Source organism: Haliaeetus leucocephalus, unplaced genomic scaffold (assembly GCF_000737465.1).
Source record: "Haliaeetus leucocephalus isolate CR32 unplaced genomic scaffold, Haliaeetus_leucocephalus-4.0 Scaffold148, whole genome shotgun sequence".
Taxonomy (NCBI): domain Eukaryota; kingdom Metazoa; phylum Chordata; class Aves; order Accipitriformes; family Accipitridae; genus Haliaeetus; species Haliaeetus leucocephalus.
In genome coordinates, this window is record NW_010972584.1 from 1,550,951 (window position 1) to 1,571,501 (window position 20,551).

General features: G+C 41.4%; 2 protein-coding genes across 3 annotated transcripts in view; one reads left to right on the forward strand and one right to left on the reverse strand.

Annotated features, from left to right (window-relative positions):
- LOC104828116 (6-phosphofructo-2-kinase/fructose-2,6-bisphosphatase 4) overlaps positions 1-4,554 on the forward strand; it is a 27,386-nt gene extending 22,832 nt beyond the window's left edge. The window contains exon 13 of the mRNA XM_010561587.1: positions 3,896-4,554. Coding sequence (XP_010559889.1) covers positions 3,896-3,955 — 60 coding nt within the window. The 3' untranslated portion in view covers positions 3,956-4,554. The remainder of the gene's footprint in view (positions 1-3,895) is intronic.
- A 4,539-nt stretch (positions 4,555-9,093) lies between these two features.
- The window catches only part of PRKCD (protein kinase C, delta), a 69,883-nt gene continuing 58,425 nt past the window's right edge, over positions 9,094-20,551 (reverse strand). The window contains exons 10-18 of one of the 2 annotated variants that reach the window (XM_010561589.1): positions 19,397-19,493; positions 17,764-17,894; positions 16,907-17,080; positions 16,254-16,345; positions 14,612-14,674; positions 12,311-12,449; positions 11,290-11,478; positions 10,928-11,056; positions 9,094-9,633 (exon numbers count right to left, since the gene is read on the reverse strand). In XM_010561589.1, the coding sequence (XP_010559891.1) occupies positions 9,475-9,633; positions 10,928-11,056; positions 11,290-11,478; positions 12,311-12,449; positions 14,612-14,674; positions 16,254-16,345; positions 16,907-17,080; positions 17,764-17,894; positions 19,397-19,493 (1,173 nt within the window). In that variant the 3' untranslated portion in view covers positions 9,094-9,474. Of the gene's footprint in view, positions 9,634-10,927; positions 11,057-11,289; positions 11,479-12,310; positions 12,450-14,611; positions 14,675-16,253; positions 16,346-16,906; positions 17,081-17,763; positions 17,898-19,396; positions 19,494-20,551 lie in introns of both variants that reach the window. The other variant, XM_010561588.1, reaches the window with a different exon arrangement.

Here is a 20,551-nt window from a genome sequence, read left to right on the forward strand (position 1 = left end):
GCCTGGGCCTTGGCTGTGGGGGGGGGGGGGAGGAGGCTTTTAGTCTTGAAAGTAAGCAAGAGTGGTGTGTTGTGGAAAGCTTTTATCAGGTAGGTTTCTCAGGTGGTATGTTTTTCCAAAACCAGGATTTTGGAAAAAAAGTGTTACATGTCTGCACTTCTAAAATTACACTGAAGTTTTCAGGTGTTTTTAGCAATCGGGAACGTCTGATACAACCAAATAACCTGCTGGCCAGAGAGCCTCCCGCTGTACTGCTTGGTATTTAGTTAAACCAGTGTCCCAGGAACCGAGGTTGCCCAGGTTATTTTCCTCTCTGTCATCACTCTGACATGGGAGTGTTCTGTCACGTTTCAGTGTTTAATTGCCCAACATCTTGGCATGTGCTTTGCCATGAAAAGTGCCACGGAGGAGGAGATCTGAGCCTGCGGTACCTGCTTGCGCATTAATTAGTGAGTCCGGTAGCTTTTACCCGAGAGTTGAAGTGACGTCCCTGGGAGGTTGCAGGGGTGGTAGCTGTGGTTGGGTGCTGAGAAACCACGCTAAGATGGCTCAGAGTGCTGTCACCTCTGTGGGCCACAACTAAGGAGATACTGTGCAAGTTTAAATTAAACGCATTACGTTTTTGATGGAGCCAAAATCTGCACAGGTGTCTGCTGTGGAAGAACTGAGTTTTGCTGCTTGAAAAAGGATGGCTTGGGCTGCTGGAGGAAATGGAGGGGGAAGATGGAAGGGGCAGGAACTTGGCTGGAGAAGAAAGCAGGGCTTGCCTGCTCTGCGGCCCATGGAGCTTGCAGAGGGAAGGAGAAGCAGCAGAAGGACCCGGGACCTTCCATCCCTGCCAGCTGCTGCCAGCCCGATTTCCTGGGGCTGCAGCTGCATGTTCTCTTCGCTGAGCATAATGCTCATGGTGCTGATGTGTGCAATGGAGTGGAGTGGATATTTAAAAGCAGTTTTGCACTGTAAGTGATCTCCTGTTACAGCAGGATTGCTTAATAGTCCTCTCTGGCATGTTTTCTTACTAAAAGAAAGGCCTGATGCTGGGCAGGAAGCAGCAGTGACAGTTTGTGGCACAGCTTGCCGAGGGAAAGCTGGCTGATAAGAGTACTGGATTGTTCATGGTGTGCTGGTTCTTTATGTCTGTGCTTGTTGTTCAGCTGTGCAGGGCCCTTACTAACTGCATCTGCTTTGGCTGTCTTCGTGGCTCCTGTGCCCTTCAGAGCCCTCTTCCCTAGAGGAGCCTTCACGCAAAATCTTCCTGTTTTGCTGTGACAATTGCATGCAGCTAAACAAAACAAAACTGAAATGGCAGGCTCTGTCCTGTTCGGAAATCCATAGCATTTTGTTTCTGGGGGAGGCTCTGTTGTGTAGGAAAAAAAAATGTGCAAAGCAGGGGGGAGTATAATGAGGAGAGAAGGAACAGTGGTGTAAGAGTGTATTTGGGTTAATTTCTGTGTTTTGAGTCTTTCCAGAGAGGAGTGGGCAAGGTGGACCCTTGTGCAAGGCAGAGTGAGACTGCTCCTGCCCTGGTGAGTGCTGACCCTCCTCAGGGAGTGCGCTTCAGAAGCAGCAAGCCCCTGCCCAGGCTGACGGAGGGAGAGCCTTGGTAGAAATAGTATTGAAAAAAGGTGTTTAATATTTTTTGTTCCCACTCCTGTGTTTCCTGGGCTCTCCAGACTGTGTTGCTGCTGGTGCCTAGCAGTGGTAGTGCTGTTCCCAGGACAGCAGTTTTGTCCCGGTGTGCTTTGTAAGGCAGTGCTGAACAGTTGCAGGGATGCCTTTTGGTCCCAAAAGTAAGGCTAAAACCTCGGTCCTTTCTGAGCAGCAGCACTCTTCTTGTTGCACAACTTTTCTCTGTTGAAGCCTGTGGCTATTCTGGAAGAGGGTACAATCCCAGCGGCTATAATCTAATCTAACATGATTCCTATGAACAGGAATCCATTTACCATTAATGAGGATCTTAGTTCCTTTCTAAGCTTCAGTTCATCTGGTCTTGCAGTTAGTATTCTGTTTGCCTAATAAACCCTAGGGTGTGTTTGCTAGGGTTTATCCCAGACAGGGTTTTCTTTTTTCAGTGTGACAGTTCAGTGTGCTTCACTTCTACAGCCTGTTCTCCTTCACATTTACTCAAATTGAAGCATTTTTTGCTTTCAGCTTTCTTGACTGCATATCGATATTCCCTCGAGTCTGTCTCAGTTGCGAAGATGCTGCTTTCATCTGATAACCTCTCATTGACTTAAATAAGCTGTATCTTCTGCCTTGTCTTGACCACCTCATTTCCTTTTAGTTTCATGTTATAGCTGTCTAGTTCTTGCTGCTTGTGGAGTAATTTCCAGTACCTCTGGATTCCTGTGTATTGATGCTCCATTTCACACGCCATTTAATTTTCTTTGAATCAACAGCAGATGCTCAGCTTAAAAGATTTTAGCCAATATTCTTGGATTGCCTGCAGAGACATCTCTGCAGTCCCAAGGAATTTCTGGGTACATTGGATCAATTGCTAAGAAGAATGCCAACAAATGAAACAAATGTCAGCATTTTGTGGGTTTTTTTTCTCTGTTGTGGTCATGCAGGGTGTGACATGTTTTGCCAGGTCCTTATGTTCTTAGATGCTCATGCTTTCTCTGTGTCCTTTGCTGCAGAAGAAATGCTACCTGTAGAAGCTGCTTTCTGAAATAGAGTTGTTGCTTTTCTTTCCTTCGAGGAGAGAAGTCAGAGTGGGTCGGGCAGTGTGCTGGTGGGTGCAGTGATTTCCAGGACTTGGACGACTCGGCCCAGCAGCATTCATGTGTGTCTTCTTGGAAATCTTGGTGTGGTGTGTTTATGGTGGAAAACAGAGTGATTGACCCAAAGGCTTGAAGGCTGATGAGAAAGGAAAGGGCTGACACTAATGTAGGAGAATTGGTAAGGGCAGAAGTGATGTTGGCACATTTCAACCCTCAAATGAAATCTGGCGCTGCTTGTTTATCTCCCATTTTCATAAGAAAGGGATGAAAATCCTAGAAACTGGGGTTGGGGAGGGGAATGACTTTTGAAGTTGATGCATTTTGACTGATGAAGTTTTCTGCTGTCTGAGAGTGTGCTGAGAGTCCCCCTCGCTGTGTGCTAGTGGGGCTCTCCTTTTCCTCGAGTTGGACCAAAGAGACTTGTTTTGAAAGTAAACTCTAAATAGATGTGGGTTTATAACCACTGAACCATTATCTGATGTTGGTGTGACATCTGCTAACATGCCCATGTATCCTGAAGTGCATTTAAACTTTATGTTACCAGCTCTATAGGGATTTACTCAGAGTCTTTCAGCAATTTAGCTGCTTGCAGGCAGCATCAGAATTAGTTTTATAGCTGTTGGTGTTAGGAGTTGTTTCCTGAAGTGTGCTCGAAACACAGAGAGATGGGCTTCCCTTCCTCCAGGTTTTCTCAGTTCTTGTGTGGTTTATGACCTTTGCTGTGTGGTTTTGTTTCTTCTTATACGATATGCATAAAGACTAGAAGAGATAGTGGATAAGAAAAATGTGGTTAAAAACAGTGGTTAAAGGAAAAAAAGTCTTAAAAAACGTAACATTGTGACCTGCATGTGGTGTACAGAGACTGATTGTCCTACCAGACCTGGTGTAATACATGTCTTAGAGATGCTTTTTCACTGGCAGCAGAGAGCCTGCTTTTAGGTATCTCAGAGACCTGGGCTCTGCGAATCATGTAGTGGCTGGAACAAGGTCTAAGCCTGGCTTCTGACTTCTGCTCATGTGCTGGGACCTTTCCTTGTGTTTTACAAAACATTTTGAGGAAATAAGCATTAAAACTTGCTCATCTTTTGCCTCATGTAATAGCTGTGTGTTAAGCAAAACTCCAGCTGACCATGAGACCCTTGCTTTAAAATCTTTTCTCTTGAAATTTGCAGAATGTAGGTGTGGATCGGTCAAGAGAAGAAGCTTTGAGGACAGTACCTAACCACCTATAGCTCCAGTTCCCGGGGGTGGCAGCCCTTCCTCCAGCACAAGAGCATCAAGTAGCAGCTCAGGTCCTGGCGAATGGAGGAGGCGTTGCTGAGCGCCGAGCAAGTTGGAATGAACGCGCCTCCCCTTCACTTTAAGACATTTCGAATGTGATTCAGCTTCTTTGGAGAAAACCTGTAGTTGTGGATAACTCCCAGTGCTGAAAGGTATCAGTAAAAAGATTTATGGGAAGCAGAGTAGAGTTGGTTTTAGATTTTTTTGGTATGTAAATTTGTGCAGTTTCAGTGGTTTTTATTGTTCGTCTGTGGATACTGCAAGATGGTTAATTGCCCTTGTCAATTTTACTGTCAGATTTTAACTAGATTTTACTTTCCTTTTTAAGTGTTTTTCTAAGAGTTCCTCTTACTTTTACTGTGAATGATTGCCTAGAGTTACATGGAGATTTTTTGATGGTGTATTTAACATAGGTGAAATTCTACATTTTGAGCATTGGAGGCTTCATGTTGCAAAACTACCTTAAATGGGAAAGCCTGTCAGCTCTGATGGCTTTTCTGTGTTTTGAATTGAGCTTTTGTTTGCAAACCACAACTTAGATTTTTCTGAAGTGGGGAGACTTTCCCTTTGGAAAATAAAAGCATTAAAGCTAGATTCGCTACCTGAAAGGTTCTGCTCTTTTAGCAAGATTTTAACATTTTCCAGGGGCTGGCTGTATTTTGGAGGGCAGTGGAAGACATAGTATTAAGTAGGGGACAAGAGTGTGAGTCTAGCTGGCAGCCTGGCTAATGAATTCTCGGGGGGGGGGAGAGGTCTGTCGGTCCTTTCTGCTGCAGTTACAGGAGGGGATGAGCAGCTTTTCTGAGACTGGAAGGGAGGGGAAAAGGATTCAGACTGTCAAGGGCTGGAGAAGCTGCTTGTCTTTATTAGTGCTGTGATTTTTTAAAATTTTTTTTTTTTAGGCAATTTTTGGAATGAATTTCAACATAAAAGTATATGTTTGTCTTTTATAGCCACATTTAATATGTACATCAGGAAACAGTACAGAAAGGTTAGGTGGAGTTTAACCATTCTAACAGCTCATGCAAGAAAAACACCAGGTAAATTCTGAAATTACTTTTAACATGGCACACGTGCCTTGGGTTATTTTGTGTTGTTTTTAAGCATCTTCCACCATCCCAATTCTTTGCTGCTCTTTTAAACCTTGTGAAACTCCAGTGCTAAAAATGGAATTTTCTATGTCCGTTGAGGCCATGACCTTTTAACTGTACTAAATCAATGTGTATTTTTTATGTGTGTTACCAGACAACTGCAGAGAGCTGCCAGCACTGCTTTCTTAGTTCTGAAACGAGGAGAGCTATTCTTTGGTAGTTGGACTGTGTTTTTTTCTAAGGACTTCTCTTCAATTAATTGAGCTTTTACCATGTGTGTTGTTGGGGTTGTTTTGTTGCTTGGTTGGTTTTTTTTTTTCTCCTTTTTCTCAATTCCCGTGTGAAATACGGGGCCCTCGTAACAGTTTTGCAGGCAAGGGCTAGATTGTCTTTTGTTTATGCAGGGTTTATAAAATAATGTGCTGCTGTTGTGATTTGTTTTAATAAGCTAATTTCAGCAATACATTCAGCTCTGGAAGTAAGCCATACCGTATCACTGGGTTCCGTTTCAGAAGAGAAATGTGTAGGGTACAGAATGACGAGAAACACTTGCTTCAAGCACTGCTGTCTAAAGCTTTGTGTGTGCGATCTGCGTTCAGTAACACCCATTTCAAATCTTTATTAATTCAGCTGTGTCTGTAGTTATTGTGTGAGGAGAAAGACCACACAGTGCTGCTCAGAGAAGTTAATTTATTGATGTGTAGTTAACAAGGCCACCGTCGTGGCGAAAATGTAGCAGTAATTTCCCCTCCTGATTAGATGCGTGTTCAGCGTGGGAAAGCCAGGCTGTGCTCCAAGCAGCCCCCGCTCCTCCAGACCTCCACCGTCCAGCCGTGACCAGGAGTTGTTAAACGGCTTTTAAATTGAGAAAGTCAGAGTTTATCTGTAGTTACAGAGGGCAAATCCCAGGAGACGGCACTAGAAAAGCAGGGTTTCACTGGTGGACTGTGGTACTTGAGCTTGGACCTGGTGGAAGAAAAGTGGTGGAAGGAAAGGTTTCCCCTAGTGAGAGCTGAGCCCAAGGGCCGCTTCTCTTTACTGGCAAGCACGGCTTGGGGTGTCTCCCCTCTCTCCCTGTTTTACCCCTCTCAACTTTCAGAGGTGCTGTAAAATTCCTTAAGGCTAAATGTTTTATGTATAGTAGGTATTTTTATAGCCTGCTTTTGAATATACTGTGATGAGTGTTTTACTAAGTTGGGTGTTCAGTAAAACAAATTGTATACAAGTGTAAATAAACTGTTATGCTGATACTTGAAGAGAAAAAAAAATACGAAGTTGTCTGTTCTACTTTAGGAAGGTACTAATCACTGACTGCATCTGATCCTTTCTAGCTGATGAGACCAAGTGTAGCCCACGCATGTAGATTTGAAGCGAGTGATCGGTTCTCCTCGGGGAATAACCGCCTTTCTGGAAAGGCACTGTTGAGAATTGCAGATTGTTGTCACTGTCTAAAAGCTGTGTATGTCCCCCCCTCCTGATTGAACTGTCACTGATGGGGGAGGTGACAACCCTCGTCCTGACCTTGTGTATTTGTACCCATGTTTATTTTATTGCCTTCTGACTGTTAATGCACTTGCTAGTTCAGATGCAGTCTCTCAAATGGGATTAAACTTGTCTTTTCTTACATCGTTGGCCTTCGTTGTAATCTTCCAGACAAATGTAATCATTTGACCTTTGATCCAAGTAATAAAGATCAAATGCTACAACGTGTGCTGATGTGTGTTTCTTTCTGTACCCATTCACAGTAGCTGAAGTGCCAGGCGAGTGTTTGTTCCTGCAGCTCAGCGGGTTTCCACAGCTTTCGGAAGTGTAGCTTGGTTAAGAGCGCTTATACATAAGTGTAAGAATTGAGTTAATTTACCCGTTTGGTTGCTTTACTCAGATAAATAATTATAATTTAAGTAACAAACTCAGTAACTGAGGAAGAAGTTGGAAGAATTTATTAAATAAATTACAAGTCAAGATTTGCACACAAGGGAGGAGAAAGGTAAGACTTATTAATTTTACCTGGTCATTGGTGTTTTAAGATCTGATCCACACTCTCAAATCTACGCTGTTCTTCTGTAGTATTCCAAATGCTGCTGTTTTTTTGAGAAAGCTGAAAACCAACTGCAAAATGCTGCCTTCTAGTACAAATTTGCATGTATAGGTTAGGCAGGTGGCATTAAATTTGCTGGGGTACTTGTCATTCTGAAGGATAAGGACAAAATTAATTACTACTTTGTGGTTTAAAATTATGCATTCAAATTTTCCTGTCTTGTTGATCACTGTATATTCTTGGGTGGTAACCGCTTGTATCTTCTCTGCTAGGTGGAAGGAGTGTTTTCTTTGTTTTTAACTCTACTATGTATTTATGTTTGTGGGGAAGGTAATTTTCTTTGTTTGTTTTAGAGCTTTTAGGCCGCTTTCTGGACAGAATTCTTTAATACCTCCATCCCCTTGTAGTGTGAGGATGGCCCAGACAGCGATGCTTGAGCCAACTCAGCCGTTTGCTGTCCACCAGGCAGCCCTTGGGCACAGCAGTTCTGCGGAGGAGGTCCCCAAAGCTGTGCGGTCTGCGGAGCTTTCACTTCTGGTCGCTGTAAGGAGCTCAGGGCTGCGGCAGGGCAGTTCCCTGTTCAGGCGGCGCAGTTCACACAAGGTACGTGGCTACACAGTACGGTGCTGCTGCTGAGCAATGTAGTAACTGCTCTGCGGGGTAAAGGTGTCCTTGCCCGGGTCTCGTGCGTGCAGTCGGGCTCTTAGAAGGCACGCTTGTGGCAGCTGGAGAGCCTCCAGGTCGGTCAGTCAGATGAAGCTGCTGAAAGAGTTGCTGTGTGAAGATCAGGGTCCTTCCTGAGCAGGTTTGGCACCTGTTACTCCAGAGCGAGTGCTAAAAGGAGTGAAAAATGGCAAAGCAGAAGGGTCTCAGGAGTTACTGGAAAGGGAAAAACCCAAGTTTGTTGCTCTCGCTGGCAGTGTAGCATTTGTTCCCCCTCTGACACGGGGTTTTGTGTTGGTGCGTGCAGTGGTAACTAGGCAAACCCTGTCTGTTTGGAAATGCCAACTGTGTTCTGACTATTCCAGTCTCAATCTGCTGTACGCTTGGATGACAACTGAGTCTTGCTGGCATTGCTTGAATTGTAACAACAAGCCAGAGCTGTTCTTTAGAAGGAAAACAAAGGTGGCACTGTATTATTGAGTCTATAGGAAGTCTTACTGAGGCGGGTGGGTGATAGCTTTCTCCTGCTCTTTCAGCAGGGTTAACAGTCTGAAACTACCCAGAAGCTACAGGGTGCTCCTAAGAGCCCTGCAGCATTGTGTAACTGTGGTGGACAAACTGATACTCACCAGTACGTTTTTTTTCTGCCTGCTCAGTGGTTGAGAAAATGAAGTCATTTGCAGTATCAAAATTCAGAAGTAGGTAATTGCAACAAAGCAGGATCTAGTTTTGTGCCTTTTTACAGCAAGTAGAAAGAGCCACAGCTGCTGTAATAAAAACAAGCAGATAAAACTGGAAGAAAGATTTTTTTGTGCTTGGCAGTTAAGCAAGATGCTTCCTCTCCGGCAGACCCAGCAAGTGGTACTAAGGCTCTACACCATTGTTACCTGGCAGTTTCCTCCTGGTAAGCTGCTGTGAGCGTGTTGTGCATTTCTATTAATAGGAAGTGGCATTTAACAGTGGAAATGTGTATTCCCAGGCCGTATGCTGTGGTTGCTGCGGGATACTTGGGCCTTGCTGTTTTATGCTTATGCTGCCTCAGAATAAACATTCAGCATGATCAGTGAAGCCTGACTCCTCTTGGCACTGACTGCTCTGACTGAGAGACAGGTAAGAGTAGCATGGAGCTGTTTCCCACAACAGCTAGTGTTACACTATGAATCTCTGCTTTTGGTTAATTCTCCTAAAATATTTGGGTTATTTTTGTGAGTGAGTGATCAGGGTTTATAAAGACAACTGGAGTTTAATTGCCTCTTTCTAGAAAAAAATCGTAAAGCCGTGATTGAAAGTTTAAGGTAACTTTCTTTTAATTGAAGACAAATAAAAGAACCAAGGGCTCAAACACTTTTAAAAAGACATCTTCTGTTTCCTAATGTCTTTTCTCAAGCAAAATATACAGCATATATATATATATATATAACATAACTACATTCAAGTACCAAACAGAATTTACATTTTCCCAAACAGGGAAAATAATGCACAATGATTCACATACCTTAAACCCAACCATGCATAAAAGAACACTGCCAATAAATCAGCAGCTGGACATAATTAATCACACTACTGTGTATTATTCTGAAGTATCGACAACATCCTTGGAACGTATAACACTGAGCACTTGGGAGGTTTCAGTTTATAACGTTTAAGCCTGCTTTAAAGTCTGACTCTGTTCAGAGACTTATTTGCTTAAGATCTGTTCGAATTTAGGGTTGATAAAAGAAAATCCATCAAACGCAGACTGATCCATGGACTCGATCAGGTTTTTGTCACTGTAAGACAGTTTTGGCTTCTCACTCAGAAATTCTCTGTCAAAGTTGTTGTAGTCGCTTGCTGACTTCTGTGTTAAACAGAGAGGGAAGATAGATAGTTTGAGACAAACTTTGTAATTTCTTCCAGAACAAATTACTTAAATACAAAAGGTTAGGAAGTTATTTCTTGAGCTTCCTCCCTCCTCCTCCCCTTCAGAGAAAAATCTCCTTTTTGCCTGTTTTAACAACACTATGAGATTATAACTGGGTGATTGCTTATTGTTAGTTGAAAACAAATAGCACCAGGTTGCTCTGCAGAAGAACCGCCTGGATTTGTGATAATGTTTCAGAGAATTGCCCAAAGATTCTCTATTGACAAAAGCAATACGGCACTTACATTGAAACCCAACATTTCTTGCCATTAACCAAAATTTTTAAATTCTTGAAAGCATTTTACGGTCTGTACTTGTTCACAGAAAAAAGTGATACCCTATTGCAGCTGCTTTGTGTCTGGATAAAGTATTTGTGCATGTTTCGTAAAAATTCACATTACTAAAGACCATGTTTTATGCTCTGAACCTCCAAAGGTTACTGTTTGCAGGATTCTCATGTTTCCACAGTTCCCATTTCTATGGGAACATGCGACACAAAGCGTTCTGTTCTTGAACAGAACAACTCCCCTCCATCAAGTACGTAAGTACATTTTAAAGAGACTGGAGGTAATGCAGATCATTTTACCTGTACCAGCAACAAGGTGGAGGAAAACCAATTTGGATTTTTAACCAAGTGAGATGAAGCAGCAGCATCCCACAGTGATACAGACTATGAGTAACACATGGTCTGTCCTTTACATGTTTTTTGAGGTAACATTAGGCACGTATGTTACAAATAGTTCTAAGTTCAGTGGTATAGAGAATGCATCTTTTTGCCCACGTGGAGACTCTCAGATGAATTTGAAATGCTTGTAGAGAAGGCCTGCAGGCAGTTACCAACTGAGTAGCCTCAAGTTATTGGTCCTTCTCCCATGTGGTGTTACAGAAGGGAAAACCACAAGAAACTATCAACATTTCTAATCAAGGAGCATGGATATCAGAACTATTAGTTAATTTTCCTGAAGATGATGTTAGTAAAGAAGCTCCCTGAGAGCGTACAGGAAGACAGTCTTAATAGGAAGATTTCAGGGCAGTCAGAAGAACATAGTGCACCTTTTTATAACTAACTGAACCATCTAAGAACAACGTGGTTTGACATACATAACTATCTCATTTATAAAATGTGAGGAGAAAATTGCAGTAGGATAGTTTGAGCAAGTTAGAGGGATCACCCCTCACCCCTAGGCTGACATTTGCAGTACTGCTACAGAACAAAGAATAACCCACATACCACTTTTGGCCTGAAAGGAGGGTCCACCTCCCTCTTCTCTAGTGCTGTCCAGTTGATGGTTTTGAAGAAAGGATGGTCTCTGATGTTCCCAGTGACCCCAAGTCGTCTTGTTGGATCCCTTTCAAATAGCTGTAAGGGAAGACACCTGGTAAAGCCTTAGGTCTGCTCAAAAGGTAGGTGGCAGTGGAAGAATGATGGGTATATTGCTAAAAGAACAGAAGTTGCTAACAGTAAATACACCATTAGTAATTAATCTGACCTGGCTTTCGCTTTGTAAAAGTAATTTGCTTGCTGATAAACAGGTCCTTTTAAAAGCCTAGATTTGTCCTGCCCTGGACCCACTTGCTGATCATCAGTCCTACCTTTTCTAATATATCTTTCGATTCCTTGGTAATCCAGCGTGGGTAGTGAGGGGTGTCCACTCGGATTGACTCAAATAATTCATCTTCATCATCCCCATGGAAAGGGGATTGTCCAATAAGCATCTCATACAGCAGGACCCCAAACGACCACCAGTCCACAGAGAATGTGTACCGCAAACCTTGCAGGATCTTGTTCCACAGAAGAAGTGCAGAGGAAGAAATACAAGTAAGTAGGCAGCAATATATACCAAAAAACAGAAGAGGGATTTTAAGAGAATCTTTAATAACTAGGGTATTTGGGAGGGGAAAAAAAAGTAATTCAGCCATTTGACAAATTGTTGACACTGATGCACAGCTGTAGTTTCATCCTTGGCTGCTGTTTGTGGAAATATGGACATGTCTTCGTTCTCATTCAGAAATTTTTCTCCCTTGCCTTTAAATAACCATATACTTGGAAAACATCTTCTCTAGTTTCGTTACAAGATGAAGGGATAAGCAAGTAGCAATGAAAAGTAGATTACTACCAAACAGACTCTGACATAATTTATAGCTTTAAAAGCTAACTACCTTATTTGGACTACTTTGAAAATCAGATCAAAAAAGCCAACTATGACACAGGGAATTTAACTTAGTGAGATTCCCCCTTAGAAGCTGCTTTTACTTTGAATTTTGATTGTTTGCATGGGCGCAAGTCTGTTCACCATCTGCAGCACACATAGATTCATTTTACAGGAGTCCCGTGTCTATGCTAGCTGTAAAGGTGGAAGGGATAACTAGCTGTTCAAAACCTGAACTTTTTAACATTTCAAGAGTGTGGGTTTTTAAACTAGAAGCTGTAGAATATTTACAAATCTCAAGTACCTTCTACAGAGAACTCTGATTTAATGTGGTTTTTTTCTGTGCTAATTAGACTTTTACATTTCTGAACTATTAGCCTACAAAGGGATGATTAATCATAAGGGCCATTCTAACATCAGTGTATTAAATCCATCCCAGCAGTGCATGGCAGTGACATACTGACCTCAGGAGCAATGTAGTCCGGGGTCCCGCAGAAAGTGCTTGCCTTGTTCTCGCCAGCAACATTTTCTTTGCACATTCCAAAATCAGCTATTTTGATGTGGCCTTCTTTATCAAGCATCACATTGTCCAGTTTTAGGTCTCTGCAAAAAGCGTTTAAAAAAAAGTTATATTTTAAGGACAAGTGAGTCAGTTTTGTATTCAGATGCATGCAGTTTCTTCACTGATAAACACCTACCCTACATCATACAAAGAGGCTTTTGAAGAAAAAAATCATCCATCAACACAATATAAAGAAAATAGTAATTTTTGTACTTTGAAGGTGGTAGGGAGAAGGGAAGAATTCTCTCTTGTCGGAGTAAATAAGAGCCTGACGTATATATATAGTGTGTGACCTTATAATCCTCAACATTTGCTTTCAGATCCAAAAGCACACCTGGTGCTTCTCTTGCTTCTGGAAGGAGGCGTGAGGTAGTGCCCCAGGAGCTGACACAGCAGTGCTGCACCAACTCCATAGCTCAAAAGAAGGATTGTTGAATTCTTAGAGCCTTTGGCAGGAGCATGAATGTTTGAAGCCTACCCAACTTTTAATACTACCTGTGACTTGTTCCTAGTTACAGCACAAGGAGGGTTCATGTGTTACAGCCACGGTCTGTGAAGTGTCCTATTCATGTCTTTTTTCAGAATAACGCTATCAATCAAGTAAGAGCTTTTTAATAGCAGTTTCCAAAAGCTACATTCCCTCCCTTTGACTGTGATGCATTTTTTTGTCCATCTGGCTGCAAAAGCACATACCAAGGAGGGCAGGCTGAAGAGAAACTGAACAGCCCTTCTGCTTACCAAGACAGACTTGAATAGAGCAGATAATTTTACATGAGAACAGGGCAGTCTTTTCTCCTTGGTAACTTAAGTTCCCAGTATCAGCTACTTACACTGCTCAGATGGTGAGCTGCAGCTCGAACCAAGAGTCCCTGATCTAATGCAATGCACCATAAATCCTTCCATGTTTGGACATCAGCTGCTGTTCACCTGAATAAATTGAATGTATTTGAGATGGGGAAAACTCATTGTAACTTAGGGCACTGTACTTACCTAGCTACAACAAGTCCTAAAATCTTTTGTATGGATGTGCACCTACATGCAATGCCTACCTAAACTGCTCCAGTCAGGTTCTGTGATCATACTGGTAACATCCTGGGTGAGATGGGGGGAAGAAGTACCTTCAGTTTTGCTGGTGTCTTGTTGGAAAATGGTACTGTTTCTCTGAAAATATTTCATACTATGAAATCCCCCTCCAGGAACATTTTAATTTAATGTAGGGAAATTTAATAGCAAGCCTAAAAATTCTCTAGAAAATCTGGGATTGAAGGATTTCATGCTGATGACAACATATCCTGGAGTTTGATCCTTTCCTGTATCGAAACCTGCAGGAGGCAGTGGGAATACAGTTAGGTACATGAAGTACCTTCAGGGGCTATGGCTCTCTTCCCTAAGAGGCAGATAGGCTTCTAAGAATCATCCTTCTTCACCAAAGAGAACTCCTGTAATGTGCATCCTCTTTACAAACACTTTTTGTGAAACACTAGTCTCTAACTTCAGACAAATTGCTTTAAAGGATGGATGCTCCAACAGATGTTTCCTGCTTCTATAAAGGGAGATGGACAATACCAGATGTTTTGGGGTACATTTACCTAAGTTACCTTGTGTAACTTGCTCTTAAGCGTGCAGCTGTTACCCTTTCTACTTGTTTGTTACAGAGGTAAGAGCTACCTGAGCAAGTAGTTACCAAACAGTGCTTTAGAGCTGGTGGTGGGGTGAAAACACTGGAGAAAAGAAATTGAGAGAAAAACTGCATTTAAAAAAAAACCCTTCTGATCTCTTGTGCAGCAAGAAGCAGCTGATCAGGATCTGGCCCCTGATTTTTCAACCTGGTGAGATAGAAGCATCAGTACTGTGGTTTCACGTGGAAGGCAAAAGCAGACAACTTTCATTTCAGTGGTTTTCACAAGGCAGGTAGGAATTGATAACCTCAAGGACCCTCTCCCTTGCCTCCAAACTAAATAGACTTATGATTTGAAGGCAGCATTTAAAAATAACTGAAACAAAACCACTTTTGTGTAACATAAATAACATTCCATGGTTCTGGTTGCCAAGGAAGAGACACAGATATAGATTCATCTGAGGCATGTTAATGCCCTTGGAATAACATCAGGTCTCTGACAGACAGCTTTTACTTGTTACATCAATCATGCATGAAGTGCTAAGACAATTCACAGGTTCCACGCTAGAGCTAGTTGGTACTCACCTATAAATAATGCCTTTGCTGTGAAGAAACTGTAGCCCACATAAAATTTCAGCTCCATAAAACCTGAAAAGACCAAAACATCTTTTAATCTATCTTGCTCAGTTAAAACATAGTCAATGCAGCTGGCCAAAACAGCTCCTGAATGTGTGTCTTCATGGAGTGAGAAGTACTGTACGCTTCTTTAAATACTAATATACCTGTATGTATATAGCACCACACATCTGTAATATCTAATGCCAAACAGTAGAGGGGACACAACAGCAACTTGCCTTAAAGCTTCATTCCACTTCCGTTAGGGAACGCTGGCCCTTTTCTACTCTTTAATAGTCTTTGTATGTTTTTAGGGATACGCACATGCCTTTTGAAGGACAGCTACTGGGAGCTCAATACTCACAGGATTGCTTTAGGAGGGACTGGGCACTAATGGCTAAGTTAGAAATGGAAGTCACCTTTTTCCCTCTGCACCTGCCCAGTTGCAGCAGACAAGACTGAAAAGTAGCATCGCTTCAGGGGCATTCTCCTCAAAAAAGGAGGTGATAATCCAGAGGATATGAAGGCAAATGCTCAAAGAGTGCTGCCCTCTACCCCCAAAGCATATTAAAAGTTTGTGTTTGTTTTTTTTAAATTGAATAAATACAAAACTATTTTCACTTCTGTATAGCAGAATGAATGTTGACCCAAAACTTCAGAAATAAATAGGTACAGAGGATGCCAGGAGGGGCTGCCAGATGCACAAATGTTTGCTGGAATGCAGGTAAGTTAGAGGGGTTTTGTCCAGATTTTTGCTGGGGAGAGTGGCAAGGGAGCTTGCCCTGACCCATAAAACTGGCTGCTACCAGACACTATTTATGCCAGACCCCTTCATCTGATCCCATCCAGTCAGTGTTCCTTAGTACAGTGTGCAGTAGCAGAAGTAATTTTCCAGTCTGGTTATACCATAGCACCGGTGCTTACAGGTAGATCCACTACCCTGCACTGTTACTTTTAAGGTCTTGCGTGCACCCATTCAATGATACAATTAAAATCCTCATGCTTTTGGGTGAGAGAAGTAAAACTGACCTAAAACTAAGAAGTTATGATAGGTAAAGTAACACTAATACAATATTTTTGCATCTTTTAAGTCTTCAGCTCCAGTGATCTTTAAGCCACAGGTAACTGATGGAATTGCTCTTGCTAAACAAAGTGCTTACCCATTTTATTAGTATCCTGTGGAATGTGCAGGATATCCTTTTGTACTATCACGTCAAGTTAGCGATACTAGTAAGTAATATTAGCACTGAGATTTTTTTTTTCTCATGCTGTTTTCTGATTTTTCCATCCAAATACTGTCCTAAGGGACACTGAAGCCGTACCTTTTGCTTTTCATTACTGGCTTATGTTGCAGTTTACTTAGCACCTCTAGGTACAAGCATTCCCTAAAGTAAAATATCACTCTGCTATGAAAATTAAGGAGACCTAACTCCACACATCATTAACTGAGCTGCTTCATTGTATTAAACCAGTGCCTAGAAGTACCTTTTCAATCATCAGCCACTGAAACTTGAGTGAAAGACTGCAGATAAGTGGTGCAGAACTAGAAGCAGTAAAACCACAGAGACTAAAATAAGTTGTGGAGATAGGGACTAAAGGGTTGTGGACTTACGTTGCCCTGTAGAGATCAAAACGCCCCTTGTCTTGTATGTGGAACATCAGGTCTCCCCCATTCAGGAACTCCATAACAAAGAACAGATGATCCTGTTTGCAAATAACCAGAGAATGGAAAAATTACTGATGCTACTGTAACGACGTAGGAAGTAGCAATGTGGCTACTGGGGACCAGCCACCTTCCTCCTCTCCTCAAGTATCTATTTCATTCACCCCTAAGAGTGTATGAGGCTCCTACAGATTTGAGTAGCCTGGTCCTGTATTGTAAAGCTAAATAGCTAATCTTGTATTATTCTGTGGGTTTCTAGACTTAATAGAAATATATATTTAAATAGACTTACTGACTTCTACCTGTGACAGTCATAATTTTTCCCCCTCACTGAGAATAAAGCTAAGATCAAGAATTTAAATTAAACTGCCTCTTATTCCAGATTGCATAGATGTTTTACTGATCTCATTCTGTTCTCATCCATGTATGTGGAGGTCACACTCATATTAACTTTCCACAAGGCCTGTGAGCTACTGCCCAGAGCACAAGAAAAGGAAATTTAATTCTTGCATCACCAAGTTACTTTCACTTGACTGCTGGTAACAGTAGCCTTTTAATGGATGCATCTATTGTGTGGCTGTTGCCATTGGGCTTTTTCTTACCTTGGTCTGAAATGTGCAGTAAAGATGTGTGAGAAATGGATTTTCCCATGCAAGTGCGAGGACCCGCTTTTCCACCATGGTACATTCCACATCATCATCAATAAGCACCACATCTTTTTTCAGAGCTTTGATAGCAAAGAATTCATTCTTCCCTTTCAGCTCAGCAAGCAGAACCTATAAAAAATAAAAGATGACATTATAGCACATGTGGGAAAGACTGTTGCTGATGGGATCAGTCAAAGGGAAAGTCAAAGGTGTTTATAGCAGATGCAATGACAATTAAAAAACATTTAAATGGGAAAGATGAGTGAGATTTGGGAGAGTGAAGTTGCTGGGCATGGAGATGAGGCGATGGGGCTCAAGGACTATGTAACACAGGCACAACGGCTTCCAAGGCAGTTTTTCTGTCAATGTCTTGTGAGTGTATAAACAGAAGACACGTAAAGCCTGTTCCTTCATTAGAGCTGTAGTTTCACAGAAAACAGCGGACAGAATCTATGGAGGTCATGCTGCTTTCCCACCTCCCCCTGCTACTGCACTGGAGCATTATGAGGCTGTTTCTATACAGAGTGTGCAAATGTAAAATATCCTTTTGCACTGTGGTGCATAAAGGGCAGTTCCTCTGCCTTGATGCTAAGTAGCTGAAAAACTGTTGTGCATTCTGAATCACTTTTGAGTTTAGACAAGATTCAGGCCATGAATTTCTAGTGTCTTTGACAAAGATGGCTATATTCAATTCTGTTAAAAGATTATCTACCCAAGCAGCTGTAAGACCTTTCTGGTTAATAGAAATAGCCCATCACATTGCAGAGATCAAGTAAGGCAGTCACCTTACGGTCTGTAAGTTTGTTACATACCTTTCCAAAACTTCCCTTCCCTAGTACTTTATGGAAGACAAAGCTGTCTATGTTGAATTTTCTCCTGCTTGCAATTCGTGACGCTGTCTTGGCTGTGCTTCCCTCCCAGAGTTTATCATACTCGCTGTTATCTGCTAATTGAAACAGGGAGTTTAAAGTTCAATATATGCAGAAATACTGCATGACTCGGATCGCCTGCTAAGAATTAAGTACTGACATGCTATTTCAATGCATCTGCTGCTGGAATACTGGTGAATCTAAACATAAGGGTCAGATACTGTAGTTCATAACAAAGTTTAAATTACTCAAGCATGCTTGATAGTGTTGGATTTGAATTGAATCTTTGATTGTTTCTGATGCTGGGTTTAAGCAATACTTAGACATTACAAAAATCAAAGGCCGTAACTTTCCCCTGTGACTAAGATACGGAGCATAATTTGGAGAAAAAGATACTTTACAAGGATGGCTTATAAACAAATTATTTCTCTGCTGTTAGCAAAACAGGATAGTCCCTCAGCCTAAGCAGAAAGGCCATAAAAAGATCGGATTTATGCCCAATGTTGGCTAAGAAGCATGATCATATGGGTTAATCCTGATCCTAAAATTAATAACTGTACTTTTTTTTTTTTGACCTCCACTGCATAGATCTGCTGGATCACTAACAAGACACTGATCGTAATCATGAGATGATACTGTGTATGCCCCATACACTGTCCAGCATCTGTGATAACTCAGGGAGAAATCACAGTGGCTGCACCCTTAGTATTACACCAAACCACCTTTGCAAGAGGTTTTTTTTTTCTTCTCTGTTCTGGCAAACCGGAACAAGTATGATAAATAATATCAAAATAATTTTCTTACCGGGCATTTGAACAGAATTGGTTCAATGTATGGATGAATATATAAAATCCTGTACCACTCCAAACCCACCCATTATATCTTACTGAGCCTGGTGATTTCCATTTGGTAAAAAATTACTTCTAGTGTTGGATTTATTTTTGCATAAATTATCATAGGTTAGCAGTTACAAAAACAAGGCTTATACAATGCTAGAACTCTTTAGCAATACTAAAAAAAACCAAAACCACCAAAACAAAAAAACCCAACACAAACCCACACCCAAAACCTTACTCTGAACCTGCAGAGATAGGATTCCAGGTACTACTAAAACTGTTTCAGCCACTTAATCTCAAGTTGTATTTTGGCTACTTATATCCTAAAATAGATAGCACTTGTCATTGGTTTTTAGTGGTTTGTGAACAAATCAAGATAATTAACATGCATGACATTTCAGTTACAGGAGAGAGGGAAGCGTGTTGTACGCATGCATCTGTTTAGTGAGGCATCCTCCAGTTCCACCATGGGTAACTGTGCTGCAGTGAGTAAAGGAAGCATTTTGCAGAAAGGTGGGTATGCTCACGGACTAAAAACTACAGGTATTCATCAAAAGTTATGTGAGCATTTTTTGTGGCCAGGAGAGAGTAAAAAGAAATATATGCGTTGTTTGTTTTCTTAATAGTGCTTATTAAAAAAAATTGTCTACCATAAGGCAAGAATGAATAACTACTTAAATTGTTAGTTTGTGTACTTTGGTAGGTAAATAGCTAAATTAAAACGTTGTAGCTTTTCTCACCTGTTGTATCTCCTCCTGGAGCTCTAGGTTTCTTATCAAAATCTTGATAAATACCAACGCTTTCTACAGATCCAGAATCGGACCTTCGTGTAGATTTCTGAGGAGGGGAACATTTGAAATTATATTTGCGCTATTACTTCAGAAATACTTGTAACAGTAGCTGTTAACTGTAACATGATGGCAGTATAAACTTTTCTTTTTTATTATTGACTCCTAGTACCTATCTTTTCTGAAGAAGTCTGGTTCATAGACTGTTTAGCCACATTACAGCTTCAGATCAGCCAATTGCTTTACTTCCTGCACTGCAAGAAAATAAGTCATTGAAATTCCTGAACAGTCTGTGTTGTGGTGTTCATTGTAAGGTTATTGAAGTATGGTGGTTTGAATCCACAGTGGGAAGAATTTATACTGTGGGAAGATGTCCCCTTGGACATATGTTCATTTGAAAGAGGAGATGGGAATCGCTGTCATACTGGACATGCTGAAGTCTTATCTATGTGTGACATCTGTCTTTAGCACAGGGAAACAAATTTTATGTATAGAAGATCCCTGAGGTCAAATTTTAGTAATGAAAAGATCAAGCTTTTCTGTGTTGTGAAAGAGCTGGCGCAACAGCTCTCACTGTTTTCAAAGTAAATATCCCGTGAAAGCTTAGGAACACTCAGCTCAAAGGAAATACTGTTGGCTTTTGTGATGTATTTTCCTGTTTTATTTCAGAGCTTCTGTCTGAATCTTTATTTGCAAGTCAGAAGTTGACCACAAGAGACAGCCATGCTGCAGCAGATGAACAATGTAAAATATGGGGCCAGTGTTAATTCCAGAGGAGTTTTCTGTGTGTATGTATCAGATTAATAAAAATTGATGATAATATCTGGTATATTTCTCCTTGTTTATTTAATTTTAACACTCAAGTGGAATTCTAAAGTTGAAGCATGGAAAAACTGACCTCAGCGTTATGATACCACTGTTTAAACAATTAAACAGAAAGGGAGAGAATAACCTTGGGATCATAGAAGAACAAAGCTGGATTTCAGGAAACCACACACCTTTTTAAAAATTCTTTGTTAGGTGGGATTTCCCCCCCCCCCCAATTTCAGCTTTAGGTTATTGACATCTTTGTTAGTCTATTCTGTTTGCATTTCCTCCATTCCAAAC